The following is a 27,268-nucleotide window of genomic DNA, read 5'->3' on the forward strand; positions in this document are numbered from 1 at the left end:
CTTCCTGGACCAACCGGCCCTGAGAAGGCGGCTCTTCCTCTTCGAGGCTTGAGGAGCGCAGTCGGCCTTGATGTCTTGAATCGCCATGAAAAGCAGATGAATCTACCCGTGATTATTTACTCCGACACATGTGCTCTCCTCCTCATCACCTCTGTCCATGGAAACGCCGCAACAAGGAGCAAAGAGACAAAGCAATACCAGATCCGGGCCCCTAGACCTGGCATCTCCCTCCCGGCATAGACCCGACACCGGCATGTAGCCAAAGACGCATATAGCTAAAGACACGGACTAAATCTAGATCTAATATGTACAAGAAGAGCACGACCACCTACATCATCCTCCTGCCGGCCACCAGGGCCGCCGGAAGGAAGGAAGAGAAGGGACGGCAACGGAAAGAAGAAGGGGACCCTCAACTCGGCAAAGGAGGAGAGGCGAGGAGAGAATGGATTAAAAAAAACTGCTTAATGGATTAAAAAAAACTGCCAATAACCGAATCTGAGAGACTGCCCACACCGTGCACGCTTCTTCCTCGCGCCGCGCCGCCGCCGCCGCCACCACCACCATACTCCTCTGGTCTCTCTGCATCCAGTCCAAATCGAATCCGCCCGCTCAAAAATCACCCAGTCTCTTGATTCTGCAGGCAAGCGCTTCTTCGATTTCCCCTTGTTAATTGTTGGGATTTGGTTCGTTATTGCTCATTTCATCTGACAATATCTGCGTGTGCGTTGCGGTCGCAGCTGTGTAAGTGCTGCGAGGGAGCATGAGCATGGCCTTCTCGTGCGCGAGCGTTCGCCTGCACGGCCGCGTCGACACCGTCAAGTGCCGGGCCGTTCTAGCTAGGCCGAGCGGCTGTTCGTACCCGACTGGAAGGAGGCGGATCGCTAGAGGAATCCGTTGCCAGCTGCCGCCGCAGGCCAGTGCGGATGGGAGCGCAGCCACCACCTCCGGCGCAGCTGTGGTCGCCCGAGAGGCGGGGAAGGTTGCTGGTTCTGCCGAGGACGTCGGCGCGGTTACCCAGCCGACTGCGCTTCAAGAGAAGGGCGCGGAGGTTGCTGACGTTAGTGGATCGGGTGGGAATGGGAAGTTCCGGCCTGGTGGCGGCGGTGGTGGAGGTGGGGATAGTGGTGGGGGTGGCGATGGTGGGGATGGCCACAATGAGGGGGATGATGAGTTTGGGCCGATCCTTAGCTTCGAACAGGTAGTCCAGGAGGTGGAGAAGCAAGGGGTTAGCTTGTCCAGCTTGCCAGCCGATATGATCGAGGCGGCGAAGAGCATCGGGATTCAGAAGCTGCTGCTGCTGAGATACTTGGACATGCAGGTGTTGTAAAGTGCTCTTGTTCTTATGCGTCTTTTGGGATTGCTATATGGCTGACTCGGAGTTATTTTGCTGTTTGCATGTTCTAGGCCTCAGCTTGGCCCTTGGGTCCTGCCATTAGATCCTGTGGGCTTCTCCGGAATAGGATGCTGGTTGATCCTGTGTTCCTCTTCAAAATTGGGACGGAGGTAGGTTCGGTTCTTATCTTAGGTAGAATTGCACACTGGTAAGTGTTCATTGGTAGGATTGTTAATTGATCGTTTTGGTGGAACGTTTTGCAGATAGTTATTGACACATGTTGCGCGACTTTTGCGGAGGTTCAGAAGAGGGGCGATGAGTTCTGGTCAGAATTCGAGTTGTATGCAGCAGATATGTTGGTAGGCGTAGTTGTTAATGTTGCTTTAGTTGGCATGTTAGCACCATATGCTCGATTCCGTGGGGGGTCTGCATCAGCAGGTATTCTTGGGCGTGTTAGGCATGCTTATGATGCTCTCCCGAGCAGGTGAGTTATGAACTATGCTAACAGTTCTGTGGGAGTAAAATATGGAAGCAGTATTTTGTGTTAATTGCAAGTGACTTCTCGTTGTGTCTCTAGGTGCATGTCATTTAATATTTCTATGTACTTATAGTTCTATGTGTAAGTTCTTTAGTGGGAACCAGGTGTATTACTGTCTTCCCGTTCCATTAAAGCTTTTAGCCTAATTTTTCTGCAATCTAGGTTATTTGTCTTTTATCCATAAATCAAGCCACAAAGGCCAGTCACATCCCTAGAAAAAGCAAGGTTTTTCAGTGCATAATTCTTAATGAGTGAAAAACTGTAAAAAGGGCAAGGTTTGTTTGTATAAATCTTATCCGGTTGAGTCACCAATGCTTAATAAACTGACTAAAGATAAATAATCTCTAACTGTAAACTGTAATAGTAATCCTGGTTATTGATGAGATTCGAACCATAATATTGCTGGATGCATACTTCCCTTTCCATAAAAACATGCCATCAGATGATTATTGGGTTAAGTACTACTATCTTGTCATTTTAGCCTTATTTCCCATTTCCCTTGCTTGTTGCATGTTAATCTCAGTGCACTTTGTGCTACTATAATTGGCTGACATTGTTCTTCATTACTGTTTCTAATGCATCCAACCGTTCATCCTGCGTAACACTGATGAGATCTGAACTCATGTAGTGTTTTTGAAGCTGAAAGGCCAGGATACAGTTTTTCCATTCGACAACGGCTCGGATCATACCTTCTCAAGGTAATTTTTTTGTTCAGTGCGATACTTGTTGTGACCCAGAAATGTTACAAATGCTATTACCTCTTCTAATATCTCAAATACCCTATGTTGAGAACAGGGACTTTTATATGGTGCAGTTGGATTTTCTTGTGGTCTTGTTGGCCAAGGCATTGCAAACTTGATAATGACTGCAAAGCGGTATTGTATTTCTTGTTATGTTGAAGTTAATATTGTCACCAATCTGTAGTCAGTTTATTGGCATATTTGACTACTTTTCTTCCTATGATATACTTATATTCCGATAGGCCATATAATAACAAATAGTATTAGCATGAGATATTACATCTCATTAAGCAGCTTCTTAGAGAGGTCAGATACTTTTGGAACTCATTTTGGTTCATGAATGATCAAAAAATGTTGAAGGAAACAAGGAAAATTACCATACAACTTATGATTGTAAAAATAAGCCTTGTTTGCTTGAGTGCCAACCTTGCACTAGTTTGCCACACAATTACTGCCGCATTGTGTAAGGTTAAATCAACAAATTCTTAGCCACAATTAAAATAGAACTGCACAAAGGGTCAACTTTGAGCCCTTACCTTTTTTGCTTTGGTGATGGATGAGGTCACAAGGGATATACAAGGAGATATCCCATGGTGTATGCTCTTTGCGGATGATGTTGTGCTAGTCGACTATAGTCGGAGGGGGGTTAATAGAAAGTTAGAGCCGTGGAAACAGACTTTGGAATGGAAAGTTTTTAGGCTTGGTAGAACTAAAACTGAGTACACTTCAGTACTACTAGGCATGGGGAGGAGGAGGTTAGCCTTGATGGGCAAGTGGTACCTTAGAAGGACATCTTTCGATATTTGGGGTCGATGCAGCAAAAGGATGGTGATATCGATGAAGATGTGAGCCATCAAATCAAAACTGGATGGGTGAAGTGGCGCCAAGCTTTTGGCATCCTCTGTGATGAGATAGTGCCACAAAAGATAAAATGCCAGTTCTGCGATTCGACCTTGTGATGTTGTATGGCGCATAATGTTAGCCAACTAAAAGGCAACATGTCCAACAGTTTGGTGAGATTTGCATGTCGAGATGGATATATGGCCACACAAGAAAGGACCAAGTTCGGAATATGATATACGTGATAGAGTTGGGGTGGCACCAATTGAAGACAAGCTTGTCCAAGATCGTCTAAGATGGTTTGGCATATACAACGCATGCCTCCTGAAGCACCAATGCATAGAGGACGATCAAAGTGTGCCGATAATGTCAAGAGAGGTCGGTTAGACCAAACTTCAAATGGAGGAGTCCATAAAGAGGGATCTAAATGACTAGAATGCCACCAAGAACTAGCCATGGAGAGGGGTGCGTGGAAGTTGGCTATCCAGGTGCCAGAACCATGACTTGGTTTTGAGATCTTATGGGTTTCAACTCTAGCCTACCCCAACATTTTCGGGACTAAAAAGCTTTGTTTTTGTTGTTGATTACAACATGGAATAACCATAGTTGTGCATGGATCACCTTTGGTAGTTAGTTCGTTATAACCGTGTTTTATGCTTCATCAAAGAAATAAAGAAAAACACTTCCTCAGTTCCTGTATGTAAGGCATACTTTGGCTTCCCCAATACAAACTTTGACCAAGAACTAATCCAATATTATGTTGGTTATTACACCAATGTAATCGGACTCATCTTCAACAACACCTTCAATCATTGTTGTGTTTTTGTGACCATTAACAATATACTATACAAGTAATCATGGCAAAACTTGTTTTTGGAACAATCAAAATACACCATTTATTTTGGAATGGGGGGGGGGTATCTCATAGCATGTGCAAATGCCAAGGTTTTTGTTTTGCATGATTTAAAAGCCACGTGAACATGAAAATCATTGGACAATGATGTCATGCCCTTTTGAATCTTATATAATTTGCACCAATGGGTGTTTGATTCTTTACATTTTAGAAAAACATAGGAATCTTTCCAAGAGGTTCAAGTCATAAGAAATATTCCTATGAAACAATTTGTGCTGTAATTTCATGATGAGTTGCCCAAGGACCCGATAATATCCAGGCATTAGGTGGGCGTTTTGCCTCTGCCTAGTGCATAGTTCGCTGAAGCGGCGCCTAGCCTTTCCATACAGTTGTACGAAAGAGCCAAGAAAGAAGTGTTGAAGGGTGAGAGGTCACAGTGTAGGAGCAGAGGAGGCGCACAAAAGTTGAGTGGTGAGACTCGGAGGTCACACCGGAGGGTCTAAGAGTGGGGGCGGCAATTCGAGGTCTGGGCATAATTGGCATTATGCTTCTTGATACAGGGCAAGTCGTAGGGGTGGCTCGATCTCCACGATTGGAGGTGGATTCATAGATGAACACGAAAGGCAAAGGGGAAACAAAAGAAAATCACAAGAGGAAACACACACAAGGCAATACATGAGGTCCAATTTAGATCCAATAAGCAAGCTAAGGCAATAAGGAAACACAAGATGGTTCATCCCCAGGACCCCAAAGAGAGATGGAGGTCTTGAAAGATGGTTCTTCCCCAATCCGAGAGAGAAGGGATTCTTCACGTGGAAGGCCTTGTAATCCTAAAGGATTCTTTTCCAAGATGGAGACCTTGACCGCCTCGAGGAAGGTAGATTGCACAAAGCTCTCAAGTTGATGGTCTATATTTTGCTAACCCTAGATTGGAGGAGTACAATATATATATATATATAGTATAGGGACAAAGGGGTGGGTGGGAGAGAGAGAGAGAGATACATGGTCGGTGTTCCTTTGATAGCGCGCAAGCAGCTGGTCAATCAAACTGACTCCATTTAGCCTGGATAGTTCAACCCTGGGCGCTAACTTGGGTTTGGGCGGGTGCATGTGTTTGACCGCTGGCGCACTCCAACAGTCCGGTCGGTCGGTGGCTGGCAAAGGGCAAATCAGGTCTCTAGAGTTCACGCAGGTGCCAGATTGTCCAGCCAGGTGTCCCGGTGGGTTCGGTTTTACCCAGAAAGGCAGCGGACTGTCTGGCTGCTATCTAGTTGCGCTCCTTTTGCCAAGGATTATCCGGCCTGAATCTTGCTGGACCGTCTGACCTCCTGGCTGGAGCAACCTCTTCTTCTCTCTTGCTCCTCGTCCGTGCTTTGGCCCGCCTTCTTGTTCCTTAGCAATGCCCTTGTACCTAAGTATGCAATGGGTCTTGGATTGAGGTAGTAGCCATTTCTTAGATTGAGTTAGTATGGATAGGGAGCTTGAAGCAGAGTGAGGTCACCTCGGTTTGTATGGCTCGTGCATGTGCTCTTGTCATTGGTCTACTTGGACTTGATAGGGGACCCATGGTGATGTCCAAGGGATGCTCCACACCATTCCCCTCCCTCCCATTGGGGAAGATCTGTCCTCGTATAAAGGTCCTCATCACCATGAAAGGGGGCAAGGTTGGTGAAGTTGAAGGTATTGCTCACTGAGGACATGTCCATGGGTATGTCGACCTTATAGGCGTTGTCGTTGTTCCTTTGGATGACCTTGAATGGACCATCGGCTCGGGGAAGTAGCTGGGCTTGCGCTCTTCTACGAAACGATCCTTGCGAAGATGCACACACACATGGTTGCCAGGGTTGGAAGACCGTTGTTGGCGCGTTGTTGAAATTAGGCTGAATGGTGAGCCTTGTTCTCTCTTGCATCCTCTTCATGAACTTGGCACTTGTACTTGTGTCCATGTTTGTTCGCTCTTTCGAGATGTAGCGGAAGAATGTCTAATGGCGAAAGAGGGTTGAAGCCATAGACGACTTCGATCGGGACTCAATGTCGTCGAGTTTGAGCGCGGTTGTTGGCAAACTCGGCTATCGGCAAGCAATCAACTCTTGAAGTTTCCTCTTGATGAGCACGTGAAGGAGGGTAGACAATGTGCGATTGACCACCTTCGTCTGTGGATGTATGCCGATGAGAAGAGCAACTTGACGCCGAGCTTGGCGCACAATGTCTTCCCAAATAGCTTATGACCTTGATGTTGCGCGGAGACGACGGACTTGGGTACTCCGTTAGGCACAAGATTTCCCTAAAAAACAATGTTGCAACATGTGAAGCATCGTCTCTCTCGTTACAAGGAATGAAATGCGCCAATTTTAAAAAAGTGATCAACAACCAGAAAGGTAGAATCCTTCCCCTTTTTAGTTCTACTAGGTAACCCAAACACAAAGTCCATTCTAATGTCTTCCCAAGGTGCATGTGGAATGGGCGAAGGTGTATAAATACCATGGGAAAGAGTTTTAGAGATAGCTTTGCGACATGTGATGCACCGACGGATAAATTCCCCAACACCTCGAGACATTCTTGGCCAAAAGAACTTGTTGGCGAGCATAGCATAAGTCTTTCGCGTTCGAAATGTCACATGAGTCCACCACCATACGATTCATGCAAAAGGAGCAAATGCAAAAAACTCTAGGGAACACAAAGTTTGTTAACGTGCATACGATATCCAACGAGTGCCTTCTTGGCATGAGCAAAAGGCTTAGCAAAGAAAGGGTCAGTGGCATACAAATCTTTAATGTGGTCAAATCACGTGACATTAATCTGAAGTTTTTGTAACAACATGATTTTGCGGGAAAGAGCATCAGCTACTACATTTTCTTTGCCATTCATGCACATGATGACATAGGGAAAAGGCTCAGTGTATCACTCCATTTAGCATGTCCACGGTTTAGTTTGGCTTGGCTCTAAAGTACTTGAGCTATTCGTGATCGGAATGGATAACAAATTCCTTAGGCTACCAATATGTTGCCAAATTTGCAAGACACGAACCAAAGCATACAGTACCTTGTCATAAATGGGATAGTTTAATGACGCGCTGGCTAGTTTTTCTTTAAAATAAGCTACTGGTCTACGCTCTTGCATAAGAATGCCTCCTATGTTGGTACCACTAGCGTCACACTCAAATCTCAAATGTTTTTGCAAAATCCGGCAAAACAAGCAATGAGGTATGAGCCAAGCGATGCTTGAGTTTAAGAAAAGCTTTGTTTTATGAAGAACCCCAAGTAAAACACGTACCGTCTTTGGAAAGAGCATCCAATGGTGAAGCAATAGTGCTAAAATCCTTCACAAAATGTCGATCAAATTTGATCAACCCAAGGAAACTACAGACTTGCATCAAATTCGTGGGTTGTGGCCAATTTTGAATCTCGTCGTTCTTAGACTAATCTACTTAAATGCCATGAGAAGAAACAATGAAGCCCAAGAAAAATGAGTTGAGTGGTGCAAAATGTGCACTTTTCAAGATTAGCAGAAAGTTTCTCATTTCTTAGCTCTTCAAGTACTTCGGAAACATGAATGGGATGATCATCAATGTAACCAACAACAAATTTGCTAACGAGATGCCTAAGCACATAATTTCATCAAGTGCATGAAGTGCTAGGGGCATTAGACAATCCAAAGGGCATGACAAGCCATAAATTAAGACCAAATTTGGTTTCCAAAGCAGTTCTCTATTTGTCGCCCACTTGCATACGGATTTGGTGATAACCACTTGTCATATCAATTTTGAAAAAGATAGTGAGGAGTAGGGTGTCTATAGCGAATGATAATGTTGTTAATAGCACGCCAACCGACACACATTCGCCAAGATCAATCCTTCTTAGGCACAAGTACAACGGGGACGACACAAGGGCTTAAGCTTTCGCGAACACACCCCTTGTCAAGTAGCTCTTGTACTTGACATTGTATTACTTTTGGTCACTTCGGGGCTAACGCGGTAAAGGAGGGTGGTTTGTAAGTGGAGTGCTAAGGATGAAATGAACCCGGTGTTCGATGCCTTGTAGTGGAGGAAGGCACGGTGGTGTCTTCGAAGGAGAGACATCCACAAATTCCTGCAAAACATGTGAAATGGAGCTAGGAAGAGCATGATAGTTGTTAGTTAAAATGGTGTCATCTTTGTACAAAAAGCACAAAGTGAAGCACCGATGGGTTCTCACTCACTTCCCTCAAGTTAAATTTTGTGTCTAAGAGGACCATGTCCTTATTGTCACTCATCATGGGCACTCATTTCGGGCTTGTGGCACCCAATTTCTTTTAGGTGGCTCGCTCCCTTACTCGACTCAATAGTATCATGATCATTCAAAGGTCTTGTCGGCTATGACTTGGTTTGGAGACATAGGGTGACACACATATATTTCTTTCCTTCCACTTGAAGCTATAGAGATTGGTGTGACCATTGTGTATTACGCCACCGTCAAATTGCCATGGGTGTCGCAAGACAAGATGACAAACGGTCATGTGCACTACATCACATTCCACACTACCTTAAGAGGCGTCGATCTTGAAAGATACCTCCACCATGTGCTCAACCTTGATGGTGTCGGCGTTACTGAGCCATTGGACCTTGTAGGGCTAAGCTGGCGCTTGTACATGACTTGCAACTTTGAGCAAAGTTTCGTACTCCCAAGTCATGACAAGTACCACCATCAATGATCATTTGATTCATCTTCCGTTGGTTCTGACTTTTGAGTGAAATAAGTGGCATCGTTGGTCAAGATCTTGGAGACAACAAGAGCGGGGCTCGAATCGTTATCACAAAAGACTTGACCATCTTCGTCTTGGTCGACTTGTTGATGGCGAGCAACGTGTTGCAAAGCTTTGAGTTCTCCATCATGCATGGAGCCGTACTCTCCATCTTCATTAATCACCATACCGCGCTTGGTGTGGCACTCATGACTTGTGGCTGTGACCTTGCATGTGAAGCACTCAATTTGGCCTGTCTTGTCGGTTGAGTCCCTTGTAGAGTTGGCACTTGGTCTAGGTCGGAGCCTTGTAGAGTTTGGAGGTGTGGGACTTGATGTTATCACCGGTGCCTTGGAGCTTGAAGGAACACCACTTGTAGATGTGTCTCATTAGTATGGCAACGTACTTGAATTTGTTTGAGAGTTGGAGGCTAAGTTCCTCGAAGGGGAGGTGAATAACTTGGAGTACTTGATGTTGTCTTGGACTTGTCTCTCCGCTTGCGTTGGTTGGTGAACCAACTCAGACAAGTTGTTGTAGGGTTGGAAATCCGCAATCCTCTTGATGGGATGGTTGAGCTCACTGCGAAAATGAGCCATCGTCTTGGAGCTTCTTGAACAGGTCATGAGTATAGTGCGTGGGTTTGAATCTCACTCTCATGACTTATTTCATTGCATCCCAAGTGGCAATGGGGGCTTCTTTGCTTTCTTGTCAAAGTTGTTGAACTTGTTCCTACCACACAAGTGCGCACTCATCAGACTCAAGGGATGACATGTCGATCTTCTTTGGGTCTTCAAAGTTGTGGACTTGGAAGATATGTACACTCTTTTTCATGGTCGATGTGGCCGAAGAACTTAGTCATTGTAATTTGACCTTGCCAAAGCGCTCTTCTCCTTGGAGGTTACGAGGTTGACGATGCTCCTGTCGATGAGGCGGTGGGTTGTCTCGGTCTTCATATCGGAGGTGGTGCTCGATGCGTGGTGCATTGGCCATGAAGTGCACTTCATTTTATTGTTTAAGACGAGCCTCCTCCACTTGTCATGCTTCACAAGCTTGACAGGTTTGCTCCGTGTATTGCCTTGCACATGTAGAGCTTGGTGCGCTTGGTCGCTTGTTCGACGCGGTGAGCTTCTTCTTGCAGATGAGCATCGTGCTCTTGTAATTTTTGTTTTTCGGCTTTTCAAACTTGTTGCGCATCATCACACTCTTCATTGGCGTGTTGCTCTTGAGCTTCGTGTTTTTGTCGTTCATGATCGAGAATGTGGTCTTGTAACCAATTGCCATGATGAGGAGGTGGAACCTCAGTTGGGCTCTTAGTCTTCATGGTGGTGGTGGCGTCGCGATCGGTGTGAACTTGACGATGATGGACATTTGGAATGGTGTGCACTTGAATGTCTTCTTGAAGAGGATGAAGAGGACTTATGGTTGTGGAAAATGTTGCAGAACTGTGTGTTCAATTTGGTGTCCGAGTAGTTCTTGTTATGAGTTTTGGCTTCTCGCATGTCAATGGGAAGGCGTGTGATACACCCATCCAAGATTGCATTGGCGTCATGCATAGCTCGTTGAGACCGATGTGACGCCTTGGAGACATAGTTGTGTGATTCTCTTGATCATCATAATACCGGATGAGATGTCCTTTTCCTAGTTGTGACACCCGCGCAAGGTGTGAGACACAAAGGAAAATGAACAACACCAAGTTACCTCTTTCTCATGCCGTTGAAGAATCAAATGACCTCAAGATTGTCAATGCAAAATGAGCGAGACTTGGTAGTGTTCTTTATCCGAAAGCGTATACACCTGAACACAAGGCTTTATATGGAGCTTGGAGGGGTTAGTGGCTCAAAATCATGCAACAAGCAGATCAAGATATTGATAAAGTCGGGTAAGATCCAAGTGATCGCAAATGAGATACATGTAGATTACAAATGTAGATGAATGAGCAAGAGAAACATGCCACACAAAGATAACGGGTTAGTGCAACCAAAGGAATGAGCAAGACAAAAGTTCCTAACAAAGACTAATGCTCATGTTGCACAAGCACAAAGAGAGATGCTAGCTTGATTGCATGTTTGGGCCATATACGGGAAACTTGGCACCAACCTTCGATAACAAGCGTAACATGTTCCTATCTGATACATCCTTTGCACAAGTATTTGCTGCTCTAACTCTTTTGCTTATAAGTTCTTTGTACCCTTTTCTTTCTCCTTTTGTGTACTTTTTCTTCCTTTTCACCACTTCTCTTTGAGCCTCGACCAAATATGTGAGACAATTATCACGGGAGATGCAAGGAGTAACTATAACACGTAGAGGGTGAAGTAGGTCTCTAGGGAATGGAAAGGTGCCGGACTGTCCGGCCAGATGTCTTGTTGCGCTCGGTTTCAATCAGACAGGTGCCGGGTTGTCCGGGTGCACTTAGTTGGCCCTGGATTGTCCAGCCTTAATGTGGCCAGATTGTCTGGCCTCCTGGCGGGAGGAGCCTCTTCTTCTCTACCTGTTCTTCTTGCTCCTCTTCTGTGGTTTGGCCTTCCTTGTTCCTTCGCACTAGGTACCCTTCTGCCCGAGTATGCAAAGGGTCTCAGATTGAGGTAGTAGCCATGTCTCACATGAGTGAATATGGAGCTCGAAGAGGAGTGAGGTAACCTTGGTTTGTATAGCTCATGCACGTTCTCCTGTAATTTTGGATTTGATGGGGGATCCACGGTGATGTCCATGGGATGCTTCACGTCACTTCTCCTCTCCTTGCAACTTAACTAGCCCAATAAGGCCCATTATGGAACCCTAGCTTGCCAACCTAGTCTAAAACGTCTATATGTCCTAATCCAAACTGTCCATCTGCTCTCCTCTATCTCTTTCTCTCCCTTGCTCCCCTCCCTGCTCCGCTTCTCCTTCCCCCCTCCTTCCCTGCTCTGCTTCTCCTCTCCAGCCGTTCTTGCCACCAGAGTACCTCGCTGGCTGCCTAACCCACCTCCCTCAGGGCCAAAGCGAGGCGTTTTGCCTCTAATCAGCGTGCCCGGGCGTGCCTACGTGAGTGACTAATTTTTCACAGAGATTGCTAATCTATGCAGTTACTAGTTGAGATAAAGTTCTTAGATGAAACAAGCATGATATTATGTTATGGCGCTGCTAGAAGGAGGCGCGAGAGGGCCGGCCGAGGACCTTTTGCCCACAGCCGGGCAAGATGGAAGGGATTTCCTTCTTAATTCTTGCTTTATTAGATTGATACATCTCCTCTCTTTATATAGAGAGGTTTACTTGACTCCCAAGCAAGGTTTACTTGACCCCTAAGCAAGCGACCCTTCTCTAATTAACCCTAAGACTAACGGGCTATATTGCCAGCCCAAGCCCATTACGTACTCTTAACACTACACCCCACCTGGACATGCAGCTTGTCCTCGAGCTGCAGCCTAACCAACTTATAACCATGACTCGACACAACACAAACCTAACACCTAAAAACAAGCCTTTTACATCTCGGCTTGTTTTATTACTCTCAACCTGAAATGGACTGGGATGCTTTATTTTGGACCCCTTAACAAGAAGTGGACACCATCGCACGTCGGACGTGCACGTGTACAACCACCTGGATCCCATGGACACCATCTAGACAAAAGGAGTGCATGTGTATGGCCACTTGGAAGTGGTCGCAAGAGCGACCAGTAGAGGCGCCCTCGCGGCGGCCGGCGAAATGCAGTGGTGCTACGCGATGTGCTCCTGTCGGTGACACCCTGCCTTCTCCCCGCCGAACGGCCGTTGGTCTGCACCGCACAGAGAAGAGTGGAGGGCTTGCGATGGAGAATCATGAGGAGGGGTATGCCCCCCCCCAACCGCCGATGTCGCAGACTTTGAGGTCGCTGCCCGCGGGGAAAACAACATGCCCAAGATCCCCGACGCAGCGGGCGAGATCGAGGTCCTTTGTGCAGCGAAGCGCAGCTGGGAGGAGCGGCAGCTGTAGACCACGCATCTCCCGCACACGCCGACGCGGTAATGGCGACGGCGGGAACTTGATCTGGTGGATTAGGACTCCCGCCGACGCGGTCGATGCGGGGCCGGAGCTGACTGGCGGTGGCTGCTGCAGCGGAGCGCCGGGCGCGGCGGAGGCCGCCAGGAGCGGCGACTGCCATTGTAGCCAGGGCGGGGCGGTGGTGGCGGTGGATGGCAGCTGCAACGGCCCGGCGAGCGCGGAGAGGACGCCCTGGGGCAGCGGCAGTGGCTGCTGTGGCAGAGCGCCGGGCGCGGCGGTGCTGCCATTGCAGCCAGGGCGGGGCGGTGGATGGCAGCTGCAGCGGCCCGGCGAGCGTGACGGAGGCCACCTGGTGCAGCGGCTGCCATGGCAGCCACGGCAGCGCGGTGGTGGCGATCGGCGGCGCAGCCGGGTGCGGCCCGTAGGACCTGGCCAAGAACAGGTGGATCTCCTGGACCGCCTGGGTTAGGTCCCGCAGCGCCCCGGACACCTCCTCCGGGGTGAGGACGGCGGGGGCGGGCGAGACGGAGGATCCCGACGCGGGCAGGAGCCGGGCGACGGTCGTGGTGGTCGCCGACAAGGTGACCGGCAGCAGAAGAGACGGGTTGGGCGGCGGTGAAGACATGATCAAACCAAAGCTAGCTGATACCAAATTGTTATGGCGCTGCTAGAAGGAGGGCGCGAGAGGGCTGGCCGGGGATCTTTTGCCCACGGCCGGGCAAGATGGAAGGGATTTCCTTCTTAATTCTTGCTTGATTAGATTGATACATCTCCTCTCTTTATATAGAGAGGTTTACTTGACTTCCAAGCAAGGTTTACTTGACCCCTAAGCAAGCGACCCTTCTCTAATTAACCCTAAGACTAACGGGCTATACTGCCAGCCCAGGTCCATTACATACTCTAACATGTTACAATACTGGTTATAAAATATGTTGTCATTATACTCGACAAACTATGTTAAGCAGATATTTTCCAAACGCGGTTTGCTCCATCTTAGTCCTGATTTTGAATGTATTTCTGTGCACGATATAATTATAATTTATGTACAACAAAACACAATCTGTTTTATTTGTATTAATTTATTATCTGATAAGAGTACTTTCCTGAGAACATCAGCATAATACGTCCACGTTTTTGTTTATGCATCTCAGAACTTACTATTTCCTTCAAATTTGTAATGCAGGAGTGTGAAGAAGTCAGAGAATGATGTACCTGTTCCACCTCTTCTGAAAACTTCTGCTTTGTGGGGTAAGTGATGCTTTACCTTAGCCAGATTATACATTAAATATTGAAATAAAGTTCACATACTCTGTGAGGTTTGACCACTTGACTATTTAGGCCATGTCTCATGTAGCGCCGGTTCGAAGAGAAAAGGCTGATTTACCAATGGTTGAGCTTTCTCTCCAATGTATAGATGTGCTATTCAACCAACGATGGGACCTACAACAAAAATAAACAATTTTCTGTTTCCTGCTAGTGCGAACTGTTTTGCATGGCCATCGTGATCCTCTGGTCAGGTTTTTGTACCTTGTCACACAAACATTATTTAAATAGATAAGAACCGAACCAACTTCTTGGTTCACTTTGTACTTCTAACACATTGGGTCTGTTAGGAAATACTCCCTCCGTCCAAAAATAAGTGTCTTAACTTTGTACTAGCTTCAGTATAAAATTGTACTAAGCTTAAGACACTTATTTTGGGACGGAGGGAGTATGAACTTGTATTTTCAGGTGGCCATAGACCAGTATATATATACATGTACATGTGTGGTACAATATGCAGAAAACCCCCTATAGAACGGGGAAAATAAAAAGTGGTACACGGATAAATATATACGACTCTAAGACCACCCCCTCTCAAACTCATGGTGGATCAACAACACTGAGTTCGGAGAGATAGAAGCCGTGCTGTGCTGTAATCTGGGCCTTCGTAAAGAAATCCGCCAACTGTAACTCGGAAGACGCATAGTGAAGAGCAATAATATGATCCTGCACACTAGCACGCACAAAAGAAGCATCAACACCAATATGTTTGGTGAGCTCATGCTTCACAGGGTCGTGTGCAATACTTATAACACATGTATACAATAGCATAGTAGGTGTAGTGACACAAACACCAAACTCCTGAAGTAACCACCATAACCAAGTCAACTTTCCAGTCAAAAGAGCCATAGCTCATAATCCAGCCTCTGCACTTGAACGAAACACTGCAGTTTGTTTCTTCATCTTCCACGTAATGAGAGAGCCACCAAGAAAAACACAGTAAACAGAAAGTGAATGGTGATCCGGGGGATCACTGTCCCACGTAGCATCCGAATAGGCTTGAAGCTGTAATGGACTGGAACGAGGAAAAAACAGACGGTGAGAGATCGTGCCATGAAGATATCGGAGAACACGAAGAAGGTGACTATAGTGAACCGAAGTGGAAGCAGAGACAAACTGACTCGAAATATGTACATGATAGATATCCGGACGAGTGACAACTAGATAGATAAGACTCCCAACAAATTATGATAACGCGTTAGATCAGACAAGGGGTCATCGTCAGTAGCATGGAGGTGAACATCATTAAGAACAACACAAACAAGAAGATCCTGGATATACTTCTCTTTGGAAATAAAAAAAGCCATCAGATGTCGAAGAGGCCTCAATCCCAAGAAAGTAGTGAAGAGGGCCTAGATCAGACATAAGAAACTGCCCACTAAGACGTGCCTTCACAAAGGCAATGTACTCAGGACATGTCATCAGCATATAAAAAAGAGTCCGACCATGAGTAGGAAGGGGGACAAACAACGCGGGAACATGAGCACTTGCTGAAAAACCAGCGGTAGTCACCATAGAGGCAAAACGCTGAAACCAGGCGCGAGGTGCTTGCTTAAGGCCGTAAGAGAGCGACGAAGATGACAGACCATGTCGTCAGGAACAAAATACCAAAGTGGTGGCTACATGTAAACCTCCTCACACAACTCACTACTAAGAAAGGCATTCTTAACATCAAGCTGAGACAGACTAGTGGCGAACAGAGGCCACGACAAGAAGTGTGCTTATAGTGGTCAAATGGCCACATAAGAAAGGCATACTTAACATCAAGCTGAGACAGACTAGTGGTGAACAGAGGCCACAACAAGTGTGCTAATAGTGATCACATGGCCACATGAGCAAAAGTCTCATCGTAATCACAACAATGCTCCTGCTGAAAGCTCGAGCCACAAGCTTTTGTAGTGCTCAAGAGAACCATATGAGTGAGTCTTAACCTTGTAGACCCACTTAAAAGTGTTGGCACATGGAGGAGGAGAAACAAGATCCCACGTGTTGGTGCGCTCAAGAGCAACAAGCTCTCCTGCCATCGCAAGTTGCCGTTCGGGATGAACAACAAACATCATGATAAGAAGTCGGCTCAAGAACAACAACGCCGGTGTTTGAAAAACCAAGGCGATCAACAGACTGAATCAGATGAGGATGCAAGCCATAAGTAGGCTAAGACAAGGAAGATGACACATCAGAAGTAGAGGGCGCATCAGTAGACGCATCCACAATACGTGGACTACGAGTATAAGAGTGAGGAAAAGATGGAAGAAAAGGAGGAATCACCGGGATAAACTCAGGTGATGGAGATGGGGAAGCTACTCGTGATGAAGGTGCAGGATCTTGTGATAAGTGAGGTGAGGAAACCATAGGAGATGGTGTCGGATCTGCAATAGTCGGAGAAGTAGGAGCAGTAGGGCGGATGGACAAAGGGCTCAACAAGAGTGATAGGAGTGTCAGGAAAAGTGAGAAAAGAGATATCCTCCACTAGAAAGGCTGATGAAGATGGACGCGGGTAGAAGGGATGAGACTCATCAGAAGTTACATCCTGACAAATACGCATCCGACGACTGATAGGATCCGAACAACGATAGCCCTTATGCTCATCACTGTACCGTAAGAAGACCACTTGACAAATCGAGGGTCAGTTTGGTGTGGTTTGTTCACGAGGGGCAAGAAGAACATAGCAAACACAACCAAACAGACGAAGCGCTGATTAATCAAGAGAACTAAGAAAAAGACGCACGAAAGCAACGCCTCCCTGCAGAACATAACAGTGGATGGCTGAAGGTTGATGAGATAGGTGGATACAACCTCGGCTCAAAAGGGAGGTGGAAGAGAGGTGACGATCATCAACGCATGAGCCATCTCAAGAAAGTGACGATGCTTGCGCTCAACCACGCCATTCTTAGCATGAGCACCAAGACAAGAGAACCGAGCAAGAGTGCCCTGCTCAGCAAGAACTCCAACATCTTGCAGGTATACTCTCTAGCAGAGTCAACACGGAACACCCGAATAGGCGTAGAGGACTTAGTGTGAACCATGGTAGCAAAGCGCTTATATAGTAGATAAGACCTCACTACGAGAAGACATAAATTATATCCGTTATGTTGAGAGAAATCATATATAAAGATAATATTAGTAGCGATGATCTCCTTTCGAGGCAAAGGGAGCTTGACCCTAGACATCAAAGTGAACAAGGTCGAAAGGACGCTGAGACACAGTCTCGCTATGAGGATAAGTAACTGTATCTGTTTACCGAGCCGACAAACAGTCTAAGGGCACACGGCCGGGGGCTGATCCAAGAAGACCATGCCTAACTAAGAATGAGAGATGAGAGCCACACAAGTGACCAAGGCGATGATGCCACTGCTGAAAAGAGCTGTAGACAAGGCAACAGAGGCGGAGAGACTGGCGATGGTGGCAACAGAGGAAGGTGAAACCAGTCATGCTTCCACATGCCCTGGAAGTCACGGAGCCGGGGGACGTACCTGCTTCTATAGAGGGTGGTCCTCACAATGCCAGAAGTGTCGGTAGCAAAACCAGTAGAACCTGTCTGTTTACCGAGCCGACAAACAGTCTAAGGGCACACGGCCGGGGGCTGATCCAAGAAGACCATGCCTAACTAAGAATGAGAGATGAGAGCCACACAAGTGACCAAGGCGATGATGCCACTGCTGAAAAGAGCTGTAGACAAGGCAACAGAGGCGGAGAGACTGGCGATGGTGGCAACAGAGGAAGGTGAAACCAGTCATGCTTCCACATACCCTGGAAGTCACGGAGCCGGGGGACGTACCTGCTTCTATAGAGGGTGGTCCTCACAATGCCAGAAGTGTCGGTAGCAAAACCAGTAGAACCTGTCCTTGGAGAACCATAGGATGCAGGTACCAGGTATCAAAGTTATGTAATCTCCTGCTCAATATGGGGCTCAAGTAAAGACGACGACGTAGATGCACCCGACAGTGGAGAACCAGAGACAATCACCAAATCGTGAAGGCACGCAATCTCTTGATCAGTGAAGGACATAACTGAAGTAGTTGACCTAGGCATCACGTGAAGAGGAGCGACCACCACCACCTGTGGAAGCTGCTAGAAGAGGCAACTGCTAGAGGAGGTGGTGTTGTATGACAAGTATTGTCTGCAGAAGTTGATGAAGGAGACGATGTCACATGTAGACAAGTACCAAGCACCAAGGGAAGGTGTCGAAGCGTAGTCAATGGAGCCGTATGAACCAACACTGCCAGGAAAAGTCGCGGGAGGAGTCGGTGTAGAGCGACAGTCACCATGCGCAGAGGTCATGAGAGGAGTCGTAGAAGAGAGACCATGACGACCGCCTGTAGAAGTCGGTGTAGAACGACCAACAAAATTTGCAAAAGACGTCGAAGGGGACGACGTCACAGGCAGACAAGCACCAAGCACGAGACAGGAGCAGTGTAGGGAACACCGTCAAAAATCAGCGGGCAGCAAGGGAGATGTGTATCCGACGAAAACATCTTGCCCGTTTTTCTTTTCTAGTGGTCAACCCAGCGGAATCAACCTCAGAGAAGTTCTATCCCACCACGACGTGGGCTGCTCGGGGAAGAGTCTCAAGAACGATGGCCGGTTGGTGCTACAGCAGACAGCGCATCCACAGAGAGCTGTAGGGAAGCCACACAAGAGATAGGGCAGTGAGCTGGCTGGCTGGAGAGAGCCGTGCTATAGCAGGCAGCGCAGCCACACGAGAGACGGGATTCGGCGTCTCACGGCCCGGATAGATGGTTGTTGACTTGCAGGAAACGTAGGGTGGTTGGCGACCTGGAGCTCGTAGGAACCAGTGGATCGGGCGTGGACGGGCGGGCGGTAGTGGGAGCACACGGGGCCAGCAACCTGGGTCGGCGTTGACCCAAAAGAACAATAGATGGGCAGGCGGTTGCACGAGGGAGCACGCAGGGCCTAGCAACCTTGGTCGGTGTTGACCCAGAAGAACAATAGCTGCAACACGTTGTAGAAGATGCAGGCATGTGTGGACAGGGGAGGCAACAACTACCAGCCAGAGAAGTGCGGTAGCGCGAGCAGCGTCAGAGACCAAAAGGAGGAAGGCGACGACGCGAGATTGGATAGACAGGAGCATGAGTTGTGCATGCGAAAAAAATTCCCGTGCCTCTAATACCATGTTAGGAAATATGCAACTTGTATTTCAAGGTGGCCATAGGCCAGTATATATACACGTACATGGGCGGTACAATATGCGGGGAAAATACAAAGTGGTACACGACTAAATATATACAACTCTAACAAGATTGGCACGCTCCATTGTATGGAACCAATTCTCGTCTTCGGATCGCTTTTTCCTCACACTAGAGATGGCCTTAACCCCCTGAAAGTTAAAATCGGATACCCTATCTTAAGGAATATTACTGTAGGATCTAAGTATATCGACCAGAGGAGGGTGAATGGGACATTCAATTTTTCTTTCGAAGAAATCTCTCAGCACAGCACAACAGAAAAACTTAAACAGATACAGTTCTACTGAAATAAATGATTACGAGGGATAACTAAGATACTCCATCCGAACTAAAGCCACGACACTTATTTTTGGGACGGAGGGAGTAGACTACTGTGAGATAGTCATGAGAACTAAAGCTAGAAGGATGACTAAGTAACAATTGATGAAGAACATACGAACATAGAGACAAATTACATTCAGTACAGAAAGATGAAAAACAAAAACAAACATATTGCAGTACAGATGAGAATGCTAACAGATTCACAGATGAACATAGCAATGAATATCACAGCAGAAACAGTACCGAAGAAAATGTGGTAGAGAAAGAACCAGTTTGCTCGACGGTGACAAGTAATTTGAACTAAAGAACCAGTAATTTGATCTAGGGGTAATGAGGAATAGACTCACCGACAAGTGCCTCTCTCCTGTATTATTAGTTTTATTTTGTCTATTTGCTGAGTCACCTGGCACATGCCACATCACTCCACATGGCAATATCACTCTCATAACCATCTCAGAGAATAAACGATTTTGTACAGTTTGGGGATAGGATATCCTGTTTTACTTCCTCTGTTCCAAAATAATTGAAGTTCTAGGTTTGTCCTAGTCAAGCTGGTGTAAGTTTAACCAACTCTATAGAAAAATGTGCTAGGATCTATAACACGAAATACTCATAGTACGAAAATATATTTTATAATGAATCTCATGAGACTATTTTGTGTTCTAAATGTTTTTATATAAACTTGTTTAAACTTAAACAAGTTTGACTTAGGACAAACCTAGAAACTTCAGTTATTTTGGAACAAAGGAAGTATTAGTGTATATATAATCCTCTATTACGGTGCTGTATATGAAAATACAGAAGTTTTTTAAAGAATGTATTTTGCTAAATAGAAGATCGATAATATAATGAAAATAGATCACACATGAGAGTTTATTTACTTATAACCATTTGTTGGATCAAGGCAACTTTTGGCAAAAGTGGACAACAAAGAGAAGAATTTGAATGCATTTTTTACTTTGATGAATACTATGCACTTCCTAGGTCTTGTGGTTGAATGTACTGTTACTGTCAATAGGTGATTTGGAATCTTCGAAGCTGATTACTATGTATTGTGTCTTTGATTTGAGCATCTCTTAAAATAATTGTACAAATATGATACATAATTACTCCCTCCATTGCAAGTCAATTGAAGTTCTAGCTTTGTCAAACTTCTTTAAGTTTGACCAAATCTGTAGAAAATGTATCAACATGATATACCATTTTTCTACAAACTTAAAGAAGTTTGACTTAGTACACATCTAGAACCTCAATTAATTTGGAATGGAGGAAGTATTTGATGTGCTTGTTTATGTGAAGTTATTTTAAACACATGATGTGAGGGTACAATTTCTATGTTTACAATTAGTAACATGCTTTTCCTAGTGAAAACCATAGTAGTTTCGCTCAGAAAATTAAATTAAAGCTACAGTAATTATGGTAACAGCAACTTGAGCTGGATAGCTCGTATCATCATGTAATTACTTAGCAATATTTTGGTAGTAAATTACTTTTTCTAATCTAATCGATGCTAGTTGGATATATCAACATCATAGCCAAATGCATGATGCAAATAATTTTATCTATTTATTTTTGTAAAACATGTGTCCTGCTAAATTGCATCAAATGAAGCTACGTAAATATAATCTTCCTGATTGTTTCAGGTGTGTTCCTTGGTGTCTCGTCCAACACCCGTTATCAGGTAATTAATGGTCTTGAGCGGTTGGTTGAGGCTTCGCCTCTTGGCAAGCGTGTCCCAGCTGCTTCTTTGGCATTCACTGTCAGCGTGCGCTTTGCAAATAACGTCTATGGAGGAATGCAATTTGTGGATTGGGCCAGAATGAGTGGTTGTCAATGAGGTGTATTGCATCCATGTTTTTCATGGTGAGTTCAGTTTTATTTGTTCACATATGCGTGCACGGCATTTCAAACACAGTGGTCCTTTCACTTGATGCTGTGATGGGAGAAACCTTGCTTACGAGCAATTTATTGTCAATAGAAGTATATTGTTTATCCTATGACTATCTAATGTGATCTATTGTTATTGCAGTTACCATCCATACTGATGTTGTATGTGACCTGCTGTTTGATAAAGCAATGAAACTTGTCGAATTTGCTCCTCTCCGAGTTAAAGATTTGATACCATTATTGACAACAGCTTGGCTGCAGAATTCTAAAAATAAACATGAAGGTGCTCCGTAGATTGATTGGAGTCTTGATATGTTGAGATTGTGTTAGGCTGCTAGAAAGTACCATCGGAAATGAATCAGGAAGAGGCGTGGTATAATTGCTGAAACTTAAGCATGTAAGTGCTTAGCGATTCATGCAGTGATTTGTAGCTCCAGCAATCAGAAGAGTTTAAATGGTCTGTTCCTCTTGTCCAAGATTTCGTGATCTTGATTCGATAGGGTAGTTGAATCAGTTTTCGTATGCCTTCTAATCAACGCGTAGGTATCCTAACCTGGCGCGCTGTCCAAATTTTGTTTACGAGCATACCACATCATCTATCCTTGTGGATGTCTCTTATGTAAGACGAAAAATATTGGGCAAAGAAATAAAGTAATCAAGACAGCAAAAGAAAGCTTCAGCGAGAAAGACCTCAAATCCAAAAAAGTACGACCAGAGTAGTGGTGAGTTACTCTGTCATCCTGAATCAGTATTACTGACACACACATTAATGTATATATTAAAGTGCAATCATATGTATAAATAACGTAAAATTGATATATATATATATATATAGGGCGAAGCTTTTGGGCATGAAATATTTTTTCGGTGCTGTGTATAAATCAATAACGTAAAATTGATATATACCTCATGTATAAATATACTTCATGCTCGGAAGTTTACCTGTGCACATCTTTCAGGCATGAAGTATTCTTTCATCTTTTTGAGTCTGGGTGAAGCTTTCCGCAAGATGTCATGGCGCTTTTCCATGCATCTCGGGTCATCCACTGGTTGCTTCAGGGTGCCCACCTAAACCATCCTTCACCTAGTAGTGTGTCTTGAATTCTTGTCTCAAGTCTTGAAGTCTTATGTCCTAAAGATGCAATCCCTTGCTGATGCCATCATGAAGTAGTCGTCATTGACGTAAAGTCGTCCATTCTCACACCACTCCCGAACACTTATACCAATCATGTCTACTATAGCGTGGCATTAAAATAAATAACGTCCCGGGCTTGGTAACAGGGTGATGGGTTCCTACCTCATGCATACTATTCAACTACACGGATTCAATATCACTAATGGAGGGATTGTTGCAAGGATGACACTAAAGGCAACAAAAACATAGGTATGAAAAGCATGGTCAAAGTGAAGTTGCCTGGTAAGTTGATGAAGATAATAATGCTCTCGAAAATAACTTGATACTATCCGTCACTCTGATGAAAATCTATATTAAACAGTCATAGCATTCATATAAGTAAACATAGCAGCAAGCAATTTCTAACACTCATAATAAAAATCCACAAATAAAAGCAACAAAGAAATCCATAAGAAAACCAAATAATAGTAGCATAACAGTCGATGATCGCAACGCATAAGGAATCTGATGAAAGCTAACACCAATGGTGTCAACAGAGGGATTTCTTTGAGACGAACCTAGTGTAATTGGTTTCATCGTAAACGGAGCTCTGGTTCAAAAGTTATGATCAAATGAAGGTTTGAGATAAATTTGAAGTTGAATAAATTTGATTTGCTCAATCTCCAAAATCCACTTTTTATTGGAAAGTATATGCCACAAGGAGTATTTTGCAAAATGAATCACCTAAATCGGAATTACGGATTAGAAGTTATGGCATAACGAAGTTTAGATTTGAATTTGTTCAATTTCAAATTTCAAAATTTCAAAAATATTTTTGGTTGGGTTTACTGGATAGATGAGATCAATACGAACCAGTAGGAAAAATAATCAACTAATTTGGATCTGTAGAATATGATAAAGGAAAAATCAGAACATAATCTGAATTTGGAAGCGTTAAGTTTCGGTCGACCGTGGCAGAGGTGCCATGTTGTCACACCCACGATGTGGCTATATCTCCCACGTGTCGGAGCACGACTTAGAGGCATAACCGCATGGTAGGCATGTCACAAGAGGGGTAATCTTTACACATCCCATGTACTAAATAAGAAAGGGATAAAGAGTTGGCTTACAATCGCCACTTCACACAATACATAAATATAGCATACATCATCTAGAATACAATCAAGTCCTAATACCGAACCAACATAAATAAAGACAACCCCAAATGCTAGATCCCCGATCGCCCCAACTGGGCTCCTCTACTGATCATCCGGAAAAGAAACATAGTAGCGGCCCGAATCCTCGTCGAACTCCCACTTGAGTTCGGTAGCATCCCCTGTACTTGCATCATCAGCACCTGCATCTGTTTTGGAAGTATCTGTGAGTCACGGGGACTCAGCAATCTCACACCCTCGCGATCAAGACTATTTAAGCTTAAAGGTAGGAAAGGGGTAGTGAGGTGGAGCTGCAGCAAGCACTAACATATATGGTGGCTAACTTACGCAAAAAAGAGCGAGAAGAGAAGCAAAGCACGGTCGAGAAGCTAATAATGATCAAGAAGTGGTCCTGAAACTACTTACGTTCAAGCATAACACGAGACCGTGTTCTCTTCCCGGACTCCGAAAAAAAGAGACCATCACGGCTACACACGCAGTTGATTCATTTTAATTAAGTTAAGTTTCAAGTTCTCTACAACCGGACATTAACAAATTCCCATCTGCCCATAACCACGGGCACGGCTTTCGAAAGTTTAAAACCCTGCAGGGGTGTAGCAACTTAGCCCATCACAAGCTCTCACGGTCAACAAAGGATATTCCTTCTAGCGGGAAGACCCGATCAGTCTCGGAATCCCGGTTACAAGACATTTCAACAATGGTAAAACAAGACCAGAAAAGCCACCCGATGTGCCGACAAATACCGATAGGAGTCGCACGTATCTCGTTCTCAGGGCAACACCGGATGAGACTAGCTACGAGTAAAACTAAACCTCATGTTTCCCTGAGGTGGCCCCACAGGCAGCTCGGTTCGGACCAACACTCAGTGGAGCACTGGCCCGGGGGAGGGGGGGGTTAAAATAAGATGACCCTTGAGTCTGCAGAACCCAAGGGAAGGTATATGGTGGTAAGTAGGCAAATGGTAAAACCAAGGTTGGGCCTTGCTGGAGGAGTTTTATTCAAAGCGAACTGTCAAGGGGTTCCCATAACACCCAACCGCGTAAGGAACGCAAAATAAAGGAACATAACACCGGTATGACGGAAACTAGGGCGGCAAGAGGGGAACAAAACACCAGGCATAAGGCCGAGCCTTCCATCCTTTACCAAGTATATAGATGCATTAAAGTAAACAAAATATAATAATGATATCCCAACAAAAACCATGTTCCAACATGGAAAAAACTCCATCTTCACCTGCAACTAGCAACGCTATAAGAGGGACTGAGCAAAGCGGTAACATAGCCAAACAACGATTTGCTAGGAAAGGTGGGTTAGAGGCTTGACATGGCAATATGGGAGGCATGATATAGCAAGTGGTAGGTATCGCGGCATAGCAATAGAGCGAACAACTAGCAAGCAAAGATAGAAGTGATTTTGAGGGTATGGTCATCTGGCCTGCAAAGTTCTCCGAGTTGACGAAAGATTATCCTCGTAAGCGTACTCAACGGGTTTCTCGATCACGTATTCGTCTCCTGGCTCTACCCAAAGCAAGAACACAAGCAAAGGACCAACAATCAATCACGGTGCAATGCACAATCAACATGATGCAAAATATGACATGACATGCGAGATGTGATATGCAATGCATATGCATGCTTCGGAAGGGAAAGATTGAACCAGGCCTCAACTTGGCAAACCAAGTGTGCCGCTGGAAAGATGAGATGACTTCAGTCGAAATCGATATAAAGATCACCGAAATCGGATGCACGGTTTGCAAATGGCAAGCAAAACAATAATGGCACAATTCTGCGATTAACAGCATAATGCCATCTAGAATGCAATAAGAAACTAAGCTACTGCACTCCAACAAAGCAACAAAACACATGGCAGCGATCTACTCAAGATGCTTGACAAAATATGAACACTGAGCTATGGCTAAATCACACAAGAGCAGGTTCAAACAAGCATGTCAAAAGTGCAAAAGATAACAACATCACAGGCTTGGTGAAAATAATAACATGTCAGGAATTAACATCAGAAAGCAATGTTTAAAGCAAGCAAATAACATGCTACAGGAACATATCATAGCAAACAAAGGCATGGCATGAATCTGCTCAAAGCATATAACAAAAGTCCCTTAATGACCATAAGCCAAAAAGACACAGAAGATATGGTGGCACCCATGTAAACATAGCAAGTTTCGTTAACAGATTCAGACTTAACAGAAAACTAGGCATGACAAAATAGAGTTATGAAGTCATCTTTGCGAGCTCGATTCACTCAACATAAGGCATTGCATGACAAGATAAGCATAGCATCAACAAGATGTCATATTCATGAAGCTAACCCTGGCAAGAACAAGTTTATAGCATGCTTGGATCAACTACAACAACCATGGCAAAATTGATTAACATGTAAACAATCTGCCAGGAACATTTTATAGCAAAAGTAGAGCAAGATTAAGTCATGATAGGGCACTCCATAATTGCAAACAGGGGCATGGATGGATAGAGCACAACAATATGTTCAAATCATGCTTACTTAAGCACCTCAAATAAAGCATGTATCTCACTATAGCAACATGGTTGCATGGCATCAAAATAACGGCAGACAAAAGACTTAGTCAAAATCCTGAGATCCTGAAATCAACAATAACACGAAGGCTACTTTGCATGCTTGTGCTAGTCACCACATGGATTACAAAAATACATGGAAAACACCCCTGTAAAGATGGAATGACATAGATCAAAATACATGTAGGACTCATGCCCATATGCAGCACACAACAAATGTGACAAAAATGACAAAAGCTCATAATCTATTAAGTAACAACACCTAATAATTTATATCACTCTTGCATCAACGATTTGGGAATCCAGATGAACTCAAAAAAGAATGCCACAATGGAACAAAATGAAGAGCACATCCTGATGAACATTTTGCTATATTGCACGCACAAAACTGAGCAACAAGCAGGAAGTTATGGCATCACGAACAGGGCATAAAAATATAGCAGACAAAGGACTTAGTGGGAAAATTCGACCTCGAGGAAAGTCAACGGATCTAGGGTTCGCGGAGGCAGAGCGGATTGGGCCGGGCGGCGGCGGCGTCATCTCCAGCAAGGTCGTCGCTGGCGGCACGGCGCGGAGGAGGTAGGCGGAGGTGGATCCGGGGTCTCCTTCCCCGGATCTGGACGGGCTGCGGCCGGCAAGGACGCGGTCGGGCGGCGGGGCACGAGCCCGCCTGGCTCGGGCGCGAGAGGAGGCGGTGGCGCGCCGGCG

General features: G+C 45.2%; 1 protein-coding gene across 2 annotated transcripts; it reads left to right on the top strand.

Annotated features, from left to right (window-relative positions):
• The first annotated feature begins 235 nt into the window (after positions 1 to 235).
• LOC119354405 (protein RETICULATA, chloroplastic-like) lies at positions 236 to 22,195 on the top strand. 2 transcript variants are annotated; one of them, XM_037621139.1, is made up of 9 exons: positions 244 to 640; positions 738 to 1,318; positions 1,405 to 1,503; positions 1,597 to 1,817; positions 2,500 to 2,569; positions 2,667 to 2,746; positions 14,165 to 14,229; positions 21,476 to 21,695; positions 21,862 to 22,195. In XM_037621139.1, exons 2-8 carry the CDS (start codon positions 761 to 763, stop codon positions 21,667 to 21,669), a joined length of 1,287 nt encoding a protein of 428 aa, XP_037477036.1. In that variant the 5' UTR covers positions 244 to 640; positions 738 to 760; the 3' UTR covers positions 21,670 to 21,695; positions 21,862 to 22,195. The 2 variants fall into 2 exon arrangements, with proteins under 2 accessions (XP_037477037.1, XP_037477036.1); XM_037621140.1 differs by lacking the exons at positions 21,476 to 21,695; positions 21,862 to 22,195 and adding an exon at positions 14,320 to 14,530 and having other exon boundaries at positions 236 to 640.
• The last annotated feature ends 5,073 nt before the right edge of the window (positions 22,196 to 27,268 follow it).

The sequence above is a fragment of the Triticum dicoccoides genome, chromosome 2A, assembly GCF_002162155.2.
Source record: "Triticum dicoccoides isolate Atlit2015 ecotype Zavitan chromosome 2A, WEW_v2.0, whole genome shotgun sequence".
In the NCBI taxonomy this organism is placed as follows: Eukaryota; Viridiplantae; Streptophyta; class Magnoliopsida; order Poales; family Poaceae; genus Triticum; species Triticum dicoccoides.

Excerpts from the sequence above, each read along its gene's own strand:
- LOC119354405 (XM_037621139.1), top strand. The coding sequence starts at position 761 with ATGAGCATGGCCTTCTCGTGCGCGAGCGTTCGCCTGCACGGCCGCGTC. Across the intron at positions 2,570-2,666 it reads TCGGATCATACCTTCTCAAG|GGACTTTTATATGGTGCAGT; the intron begins GTAATTTTTTTG and ends TGTTGAGAACAG. Across the intron at positions 2,747-14,164 it reads TTGATAATGACTGCAAAGCG|GAGTGTGAAGAAGTCAGAGA; the intron begins GTATTGTATTTC and ends TTTGTAATGCAG.